The sequence below is a fragment of the Eulemur rufifrons genome, chromosome 19 (genome assembly GCF_041146395.1).
Source record: "Eulemur rufifrons isolate Redbay chromosome 19, OSU_ERuf_1, whole genome shotgun sequence".
Classification (NCBI taxonomy): Eukaryota; Metazoa; Chordata; class Mammalia; order Primates; family Lemuridae; genus Eulemur; species Eulemur rufifrons.
Genome location: NC_091001.1, coordinates 114,776,783 through 114,787,464, shown reverse-complemented (window position 1 = coordinate 114,787,464; position 10,682 = coordinate 114,776,783). Strand labels below are relative to the sequence as shown.

Here is a 10,682-nt window from a genome sequence, read left to right as displayed (position 1 = left end):
CTGCAGACGGACGCATGGGGGATGCAGATGCTGCTATGAACAGGGCCCGGCGGGCGGGGCCCGGGCGCGTGGCGGCCGCGGCGACTGCAAGCACCTTGCTTCAGCTCCAAGGCAACTGTGAGCACGGCGGCTGCAACCGATAGCAACAGGAGGGGGCTGCGCGGGCAGGTTCCGCAGAGCCCGGTAATTACATCGTCTTCTCCCAGCTGTCAGTGAAGTCCTCGTGGAAAACTGTAAGCGTTTGTACAGTGGACAGTATAAAGTGCCGCTGGGATATGCATATATTTATACATATATATATACCGAGGTGGATATTGTATCAGAATATTGTCGTGAGATCCCTGCAGTCCTCTCTTCCCAACACCGCCGGGCAGCCGCGAGGGCTGCTCCGTACTCCACCCGGGTCCGGCGTCGCAAGGCTGCGGACACGGGAATTGCACACCTCCGCACGGACATACAGGACAAGGCGAGTGCAAACGTCGGCTGGCACATTGTGAGGACAATGACCCTGTAAGTCCTGTTCTGCTAAAAATATTTTTTTTTTATTTTTACAAAACCCATCTTTTTTTATTTCATAACAAAATTTTAAAGTACTTTTGTACTTCCTGCATAACATCAAGACATGGAAGGAAGAGATGCTATTAATGTAAATCAAGTCAACGTCAGGAACACAACACATCATCAACGGACTACTCAGGAGGACGCAGCAGCCACAGTGGTCTTACGCAGACAGCGCAGTCGTTGGCGTGAAACAGTCCGGCCTCGAGGGCTTAAACAAGTCTAAGATGATCTAGTGTAAAGCAAAAAAGTGCTGAAGTATATTTAGTTACTTTTAAAATCTGATTGCATTCATTCTTAGAATAGGTCACAATACTCAAGTGACAGGCTATGCCAATGCTCTGTGGTCCCTGGTCTCCGGGGGAGGGACACCAACGCCACGTGGGAGGACTCTCGGGGGGCCCAGACGCTCGTCAAAGTCAGGGGGGTTTACTGAGCTGCTTTTTCACCAGATCCAGCAGAAAATTCAGTCCAGTAACTAGAACTCTCACGAATCATTTGCCTTTACCCCTCAAATAATAAGATTAATGACAATAATAATGCGTAAAGGTGAGAAGGGGAAGTAAATGCTTGTAAATGATCTTTTAGCTTAAACTGAAAACACGCAGGCTCGGCTCGGCGAGCTGCGTGGCCGGACGGGCAGCTCAGAGGGCAGCGGGCTCTAGGGGCACGAGAAGCTGGTTCCAGAGTGTATTGACAAGGAAGGGACATCTTCGCGGGGTCCGCCTCTGACCAGCTCCTGTCTGAACTGACGTTTCCACAGTCTCACCATGTAATGTCTAGGAGTTAATTTAAAAGTGCTGTTTAAGCTGCTTTGAATCTTCTGCCAAGTTTCCATGGCTTGATGTTGTCTTACAACAAATTACTTATCTCATTTCTTACAGTTAATCCACATGTCATTTCCTTGGAATGCAAAAAACCTCATTTATTGCCCCCACCATACACCATCCTCCTAAAACAAACAAACAAAAAAATCACATAATATTTCCAAGCATTGTTCAAAAATAAAGCATTTCTGCAACCAATTCTTGCTATGAAACAATATGCACACAAAATGTATTTCTTAAATTCCACAAGGTCCTCCAACATGAGGCAAAATGATAAGGTCTAAAAAGTGGCTTCGGGGCCACGACGTGGTCATTCAAAGCTGTGTTTTTTTTTTGTCCATTTCAGTTCAAAATACTAAAACATTTAATCACTAAAGCATTAAAAAGAATTTACACTCTATTTATTTCGATCAGCTTACCTCTTCAGAAATATATAGACCCCCAAATGTGCATACATGGCAGCTATAAACATTACATGGTAGAACACGCTATGTCAGCTCACATGGAAAACATACAAAATGTGGATGTGTTCGAAACTATTCTGCAGGTACTGTCCTCAGAGCAAGACATGAAATCATTATGAAGTCTTGTAAGCATAGCACTGTTTCAAACAGAAATAAATATATAACACTTTCTGGTAAGGTACAGCAGCAAGAACAAGAGGCATCCTTTTTTAAGCAAGAGTTTCATCACTAGAGCAGCTGTTCAGACCTGAATTCCTCTCACAGCCTGCTTTATATTTTCCAGTAGGGCTTTATTTTCTGGACTCTGATAACGGTCTTGATTTGTATACATTTCCGTCAAAGTAGTCACGTAAGCATCAAAATTTTGTTCATTGATTGGATCCTACGAGATATTAAATAGTAGTTCATATACAGCTTTTATTTTCTCAATAGTATATTCACAAAAGCATAAAATAGTCTAACAGCACGAGCCCCTGCGAGTGAGGGGAGAGGCCTACTCGGAGCACACTCGGTGTCGGGGGCAGCCCACCAACGGTCTAGCCGTTAACGCTACGGTCTGGGGCGGCAGCCACACACATCCGAAGGCCGCGGAGCACGCGCATAACAGCGCTAAGCATCCGTGTTACGGCGCGGACCGCGCGCTCTGCGAGAGCCTCAGTCACTTACCATGTGCGGCAGCTGGATGTTGGCCAGGCTGTGGATCAGCGACTGGCTCAGGCTGGCCAGCTCGTGGAGCAGGGACTCGTTCTGCTGCTCGATCACCTTGTTCTCCTCCTCGATGGTCTTGAGGTTGCTCTCCATCGTGGTGATCTGTAAGGCACAGTCGTGCGACATGTAACACAGGCGGCGGCGCTCGCGGCCGAGCCCACAGGCTGCCGGCCTCCAAGTGGAGAATCTGTCATTTTACTGGGATGGCTTTTATGCTTTTGAGCCAACGCATTTGAAAATTTGGTGACTGGACTACAACGGGGGGGTCACGCTAGGTTCCTGGACCGTGCTGACTTTTATCCCGGTGCCTGGAGGCCCACACGGCGCTGCCGCCTTGCGCCACCCGGCTCTCTCAGTGGGCTTGGAGGGATCGCATTGTTAATTCATTTGGGTTAGATTTTGCTGACCTGCTGCTAATGCTTATTCTTCCAGCCTGAATCTCATTCTGCACAGATAAGGCCTAAAAACGGGACTCTCTCTGTGGGGCGTGTGGCGTCCTCTCACTAGGGACCAGGCTGGCGTCCCGCTTGCTGTCTACCCGAGCGGAATTGGCCGATCTGTCAGGGACAGAGGCCTAGTGTGGCCCCCCCCCCCGCCCCTTCCTTTCTGTCTTGTTCCAGAGAGAACCTGAGTGTTGTCATTTTACAGCAATTTCTCCCCTAACTGTATTCTCCACTGAAAAGTCTAGACCCTCCCGAGGAGGTTGAGATGCTTCCTGTGCTGGGGAATCTCCGCGCATCGGAGGGGTCGGGCCGCGGCTTCCCACTGGCCGGGCGGGGGCCGGGCGGCCGCTGTGCTGAACGGTTCTTTGCTCCTCTCAAGAGCAGAGCAGCTGGACGGACGCACGGACGCCTTCGGGGGAACAGAGCACGCGGCCTGCGCAGACGCACGAGGGCGGCCCGGGAAACCGTGACCTCCTAAACGGGCAGCCCGGCAAGCCCCGGCCAGTTCACAGGGCGCCGAGAGCCACACACGGGTCTGCCAGACACCCGCCAAGTCTCCCAGCTACGCCCCTTCCAGCCGAACCCCCTTTTGCCTGAACTATCTGAATCTCCTGCTAGAAGGGCTCAGCTCCGAGCTCCTCGCATGCGACCCCTCGTTCGCCCCGTCTGCCTTTCCCGCGCCAGCAATCTGGAGAGACTCAGCCTGGCTGGACTCGGCAGGCAAACCTCGGGTCGTTCTCTGCGAGACGGGAACGACAACACTTGCCGGACGCGACGCGTGTCTCGCTCGGAGTGCTGGCGGTAAGACACGCGCTGTGCCCAGGGCCTCTGACCCCGCCTGCAGGGCCCAGACTAACTCGAGACACCCCAGGGACGTCGTGGAGCCGAGCGCCGTGTGGTGGACACAGACACAGCTGCTGAGAAGGGACGTGTAGGAGAAGCGTCTCCCCGGCCCCTCGGAAGCCAGGCGCCGTCTGAGGAGGGGCCGACCCAGCTCGGGGAGGGGCACGTGGAACAGGATGAGGCGGGGCGGGGACCCTTCAGACCCAATCTGGAGGCCGTGGTGGCTGTGCCTGCAGCCCAGCTACTCGGGAGGCTGAGGCGGGAGGATCGCTCGGCCCCGGGAGTTCAAGGCTGCGGTGAGCTATGACGGTACCACCGCACTCCTGCCCGGGCCACAGAGCAAGACCCTGTCTCAAAAACAAAACAAAACAAAACAAAACCACCCCAGTCTAGGGCAGTCGATGGTACCCGATGTTCTCGCAACACCTTGTGTCTGGGAAGCCTCTGATACAGGCGTCCAGGGAGGACGCTGTCCCCTGTGTGAGTCCGTGTCTCAGTCTGAGAAACGTCCAGTTTCCTGTGGTGGGGGTGGCTGTCCCCGGGAAGGGGGGCTCTGGTTTTGATTTTGTGAGAAACAGGGAGGTCTGGGAGGCTGCGGTGAGCGGTGCCTGCGGGACCCTTCCTGAGACAGCCCGTGTGAGCACAGGGACCCCCCGCTGGGCCGCGTCACCTCCCCTCTGACCCCGCGTTCCCGAGGACGGCGGTCTCTGCCCGGACCCAGCCCTCCGCCTGACGTTAAAAGCTACGAATGGCGTTTGCATCTTTCAATGGTTAGAGAAAAACAAAAGAATAACATTTTGTAACGCAGGAAAGCTATATTAAATCCAAATTGCATGCCACGAAGCTGCACTGGGCAAACTCACACGCGTGCACATGCGTGTGACTCTCAGACGCAACAGAGCTGACAGGACAAAGGCTGCACGGCCCAGGAGCCCGAAACACCTGCCGTGTGGTCCCCTGGGGGGAACGTGTGCCGGTTCCTGGTCCAGACTAAGAACCTGGGGTGGTGAGACGTGTTTCCAAAACACGCGGGACACAGGCGAGGTTCCCAGAGGTCAGCCCGGGCAGAAGGGACGGGTCCTCGCGGGGGGAGCAGCCTGCCGCCCACGCGTGTGGAAAGGACTGGAGACAGAGACTCAGGGACAGCAGGGTCTGGGTTACACGGAGGACTCCAGGCCCCGGGAGAACAGTCCACTCATGCGTGGTGCAGACACGCGTGGCGGAGGCCGGGGGGAGCGCAAACTCCGCAGCGGCGTCTGCCCTGTGTCCTCAGGGCTGTGGGGCAGGAGCTGCGGGATTTCTCCTTAAAAGTCTGGCCTGAAAACGCTCGTTCCCTTTCGTATTCCAATAACCCCCAAAGCCCGCAGCACCAGGGAACCTCGCTGAGCCCACCGTGGGCCACCAGCCTCCTCCTCTGGCTCCCGCTGCTTTCTGTGCCTGGGCCGTCCCTGTCCCTCGCCAGCGCCTGTGCCCGCAGGAGCCCCGCCACCCCCGCCCTCCTCGCGAGCCCCAGGCAGGCGTGGGCTCCCCAACCTTGGGCTCCCCAACCCTGGGCTCCCCAGCCCTGGGCTCCCCAACCCTGGGCCCACGCACAGGCCTCACCGCCCTCCCACCTGGGCCTTCTTCGCCCTGTTCCTGAGCGCGACCTTCTGTTCCCGGGACCCTGACCACAGGCTCGCTGCTCTGCGTGTCCGGGGTGGCATGGGCTGCGCTCCCCTTCCCACCTCTGCAGGGCGGGAAGTCCCGCTGCTCGCTGATGTGAGCGGAATCCCGAGTCACGGGCTGGGTGTGCCCGGCCGGTCCTGGCCCAGCCTCAGCACTGGGCGTCCTGCTGAACTGGGCTGGGCAGACGGCGGCTCGGAGACCCAGTGGCCACTCGGCTGGAGCTGGGCTGCCACTGGCTGGGCCCGGGCAGGCGGGACAGGCACCCGGTTTCTGATTTGAGCTGTGTGAGGTCCAGGGCCCAGGGACAGACCCCTTCTCCCACGCTGTAGAGCATAAGAACGCTGGTTTTTATTGGGTAGATACAAAAATTGTGTTGGTTGCGCTGACTTGACCCACAAGACTGCTTAGACACATTCCAAATCGGCCAACTCATCTACCCAAATAAGCAAAAATGCATTTGTCCTCATGTTAAATTCTCACAACTGGGCAGTGACCTGAACATGTGACGTCTTAATAAGAGTGTGTCTGGGTTTGAGATGGTGACACTCGACCCGTCCACAGAGAATGGCAGGGCCCTCCCCCCCAGAAGTGCTCCAGTGGCTTCTGTTCACCCTGCCTCAGTCTGCGCCTTCACCTGGGGAGCTGCAGGGCCCGGAGGTCCTCCCTCCCCTCTGTTCCCAGGGGGCACCTCTTATCCATCCCGTTGCCGCCCACGACTGTCCCTGGCCTGGGCCCTGGTGGGCGGCCTGCGAGCCCTGGGTTGGCGTCACCGGAGAGTGTCGGGGGCCCCAGGAGGGCAGGGCCCATCTCTCAGGTCTCAGGGGACCGGAACGCTCTGTCCCCTTCCTGCTCTGCTCCAGCAGGGCGTGTGCGTGTGGCAGGAGCCAGCCCCGACCCCCACCAAGGAGAGAGAGGCACAGGCATCCCCGGAGGGCAGGGCTGTCTCCCACCTGGGGGGCTGGGCGAGCAGCCGCCTTCCACCGTCCGGCCCCAGAGACTGCAGAGCTTGGGGACTGTGGCCTGAACGCTCCCAGCTGCTCCAGGACGTGGGGCTGGCTCTCCGGGGCATAGACAGACCCACCCACAGGGACATTTGGGGAAGTCACCTCTCTCATCGGCCAGGGCAGTGGGAATAAACATTGACCCTTAAAATTCCCTTTACTGTTTTTGAGACAGGCTCTGACTCTCCCACCTGGGCTGGAGAGCAGCGGCGGCCTCAGAGCTCACTGCAGCCTCGAACTCCTGGGCTCCAGTGGTCCTCCCACCCCAGCCTCCCAAAGTGCAGAGACTACAGGTGCTCACCATGCTTGCCTAATTAAAAAAATGGGTTTTGTAGGGTCTCGCTAAGTTACCAGGCTGGTCTTGAAATCATGGGCTCATCTGACCCTCCTGCCTCAGCCTCCCCAAAATGCTGGGATTACAGGTGTGCGCTCCCATGCCCCCATGCCTGGTCAAATTCATTTTCTACGTCAGATTCAATAGATGTCCTGAGGTGCAAATACCCCCTCAGAGGCCGATAAGGAGCCAGTGGAAAGAGCGTGAACACACTCTCCCCCCAGGTGGGGCGGCCGGGCGTGCGGAGCCTGCGTGTTCCCGCCCATGCGTGCAGCGGCCACACGCGCTGAGCCGGCTCAGAGCCAGTGAGCGCGGCGTCTGCCGGGTGCAGGGAGGAGGCCGAGCAGCCGCACTACTGCCGGGCGGCCCGTGGCCGAGAGCAAGGGGCTGGGCCTCGCGGGGACCTTCCTGGGCGCCTGGGATGTGCCCCGTGCCCAGCGGCTGCCCCGGGGGCTGTGGACCGAAGACCCTGGACAGAAAGAGGGTTTGAATCCTCAGGGACTGCTCAGAAATGTGCTGTTCAAAGGCGGAAATACAGTAAAATTCTCAGGCTTTTCTCCCTCATGAACAGGGTGAAACTCAAGGGTGGAGTTTGTCTGTGCGGCCAAACGCGGCCTTGCTGACCTCCTGCTCCAGCAGGTGGCTCCTGCGGCACTGGGTCCTCCACCAGCCAGGCCTCTCCTCCGCGCGGCGGGTGCAGCGGTGAGAAAAGACGCCCAATGTCACCGCACCCCAAGCCCGACAGGTGGATGCATTGTAAGGAAACGCCCACCCGTGTGGCTGAGCCTGGCAGGGCAAACCGGCACAGCCCGGAGGCCTGAATTCACTTCCGGGGCCCGAGGCCACGGGGTTGGTGAGACCGGGGCACTGACACCCTCTGCTAGGGAGGTGGCATCAAAACACCGCGACAGTCACCTGGTGGAGCAGTTCCACCCTCGGCCTCCTCCTCTGTGCCCACGGGGGACCCCTGGGGAAGCCGTGTGCTCGCGGTACCCGCTGAGCAGAGCGGGGTCATTCAACCTCCCGCCCAGAGCTGGGGTGACACGAGGACCCACCTCCGGGGCTGCCTGGTAGATGGCACCACCCCTTAGCTGTGAGCACTGCCACCTGCATCTCTCTCGCGTCCCCTGGCCTCATCTCAGCAAGCAGAGGGGACATAGGCTGGGTGAGCGTCCCGAGAGCCCTGAGGGCACCGGGGCAGCTGGGGAGGGGCTGGCCCGAGGCCACCCCGGGGGTGGGGGGGGTGTCAGGGTAGAGACTTCATTCCTAAGAGGACAGAAGTGCCTCACCTTACCTGTGCTCGCAGTGGGAAGGGGACCCCTCTGTAGCCAGCCCTGTGCAGCCCCCAGGCCGGCACTGGTGTCTGGAACCCCAGAGCAGCAAGGCACAGCGGGCCATGCGCCAGCTCGGGGTCAGACGAGGCCCCTGTGCCGTGGCCTGGCTGGGGAACTTGCCTGTCTAAGTCACAGACGCCGCGTGTGCAAAATGAGGCTGACGGACACTTACCTGGTAGGGCGCGTGAGGTCACGGATTACCTGCCCAGAGCCACTCTGTCAGGGACCCTTAGCAGGTGCAGGGGACAGCTTAGAGGAGGAGGGACAGGCCTGTGAGTTGGGAGCCTGGACAGGACGTGTGATGGTTCCAGCCACATCTGACGGCAGGGGCAGTTGCTGGGCCTGCCTGGCCTGGACCTCACGCGCCCTCCCAGCTTCCCGCCCGCCAGGTGATCAAGGCTGGCGTTGAGACCAGCTGCCAGTGCCACGGCGGGTCCGGCTCGTGCCCGGTGCGGACCTGCTGGCGGCAGCTGGCGCCCTCCCACGAGGCGAGCAGACACCTGCCGCTCCGCAGCCCAAGCTCTGTGGCCACAGCTTTGCAAACGGCCCTGAGCGCCAGGCACACACTGAGACTCGGAGCAGCAGGGCCGCCACTGTGCGTGCAGCGTGACGGTCAAGTCACATGAGGGACCAGAACGTCCTGGAAGGAAACCTCTCATCTGGTGCAGGCACAGGTGGTGCTCTGAGAACGCCTGCTCACCAGTGCTGTTCGTTTCACACACACACACACACACACACACTCTCACACACACACACACACACACACACACACAGAACCCGATGGCCGGGGCCACTCCGTCACAGCAAACATTGCCGTGGGCGTCACTTTGCAGAAGACCAACATTGTAACGTGGAAAACTGCAGGAGAAAATGCGCAAAGCACAAGGACGTGACGCTCCTCCTAGCCGACTCCACGCCGCGCCTTCCGGGTGGCGGCCCCGCGCGAAGGTTGGGGGCTTCAAACACTGTTACCTGAGTTCTGAGTTTGATCATGTCAGCTTCCATCTGGGAATTGGACTCATTTAGCTCCTTGATTTCTTCATCTAACTGTTTGATTTCTTCATCGTTCTCTATACCTGTAACGACGAATATTAGTTTGTTAGAACTACTCCGCAAAACGTTAGAGTTAAAATTCTGGGACTTTTCTTTGTTCTTTTTATATTTGTAGTCGAATTTGCTAGACAAACATACACTTGAATTAAAAAAAAAACAAGAGTCACAATCTGGGACCGCCCCTTCCCCACCTAAGGCAGCTAAAGGGAAGAAAGATCACCTGAGACGCACAGAAGCCCCCGGCACTGTGCGGTGGAGCTCCGGGCACCAAGTGGCCTCAGAACTCCTCCCTACGCCCCTGGCAGAAGCCACTCTGTCCTGGCGCTGACCCGCCGGCTCAGCCCGGCCGTCTGCTCCCGCGTGGCTCCCTCCCCAGCCGAGCAGCTGCCTACGCGGCCACCGGGCGGGCACTGCGCGTCCGGGGTCAGGGCCCGTGGCTGCGTTTGCAGAGCACCTGCGCCCTCGGCGGGCTGCGGTGCATGCTGACTCGGCCCGCTGAGCACGGTTGACAAGGACCACAGACCCTGCGTACTGACTCGGCCCACTGAGTGCGGGTGACGAGGACCACGGACCCTGCGTGCTGACTCGGCCTGCTGAGCGCGGGTGACAAGGACCACAGACCCCGCGTGCTGACTCGGCCCACTGAGTGCAGGTGACGAGGACCACGGACCCTGCGTGCTGACTCGGCCCACTGAGCACGGGTGACGAGGACCACGAACCCTGCGTGCTGACTCGGCCCACTGAGCGCGGGTGACGAGGACCATGAACCCTGCGTGCTGACTCAGCCCGCTGAGCGCGGGTGACAAGGACCACGGACCCTGCGTGCTGACTCGGCCCACTGAGCGCGGGTGACAAGGACCACAGACCCTGCGTGCTGACTCGGCCCACTGAGTGCGGGTGACAAGGACCACGGACCCAGAGAACCTTGTCTGAGGAGTTTTGCTTTAAGAGCCGGATTGTCTGGGGCTGAAATTCTAGGTTAAGTGTTTGGGAAATGCCTGGCCCGTGGACAGAGCTTAGCAAGTGTTTTCTTTCTGGAAGCGAACATAGCTCCTGAGACAGAGAGGGGGGCCTTGGCTGCCTTGGGGTCTCAGATCTGGGCTCCCGCCGCAGTCATCTGGGGAAGATCGATCGGGCAGGTGGGTCGGGAGCTTCTGGAAGGCAGAGCCGTCTAACTCATGTGGTTCCACGCATCTCGCCCTGCATGATGGCAGAGGGGCAGGGCCCCGGCTCCCAGGACCCCGGCCACGAAGGACCTAAGGAAGCTACCACGGGTCCACTGCTTTTCTGGTAAAGGGTGGGCAGGCACAGGCTGGGGACAGGCGGCTCTCACGCTGTCCCCAGGACGGAGAGCGAATGGTCAGAGGACGAGACACCCTCATGGGCTCCCGCGCCCCCAGCCCAGGGCTGTTCATGTTCCCGCTCCTTGTCAGTCACGGGGGCGAGGTGGGG

At 58.7% G+C, this 10,682-nt stretch overlaps 1 protein-coding gene across 5 annotated transcripts in view; it reads right to left on the bottom strand.

The window, feature by feature from the left end:
• The window catches only part of MYT1L (myelin transcription factor 1 like), a 425,635-nt gene that overhangs the window by 541 nt on the left and 414,412 nt on the right, over positions 1-10,682 (bottom strand). For 2 of the 5 annotated variants that reach the window (XM_069495366.1, XM_069495367.1), the window contains exons 23-25: positions 9,150-9,253; positions 2,516-2,659; positions 1-1,510 (exon numbers count right to left, since the gene is read on the bottom strand). The exon at positions 1-1,510 is cut by the window's left edge and continues 179 nt beyond it. In XM_069495366.1, the coding sequence (XP_069351467.1) occupies positions 1,484-1,510; positions 2,516-2,659; positions 9,150-9,253 (275 nt within the window). In that variant the 3' untranslated portion in view covers positions 1-1,483. Of the gene's footprint in view, positions 2,232-2,515; positions 2,660-9,149; positions 9,254-10,682 lie in introns of all 5 variants that reach the window. The other 3 variants (XM_069495363.1, XM_069495365.1, XM_069495364.1) reach the window with 2 other exon arrangements.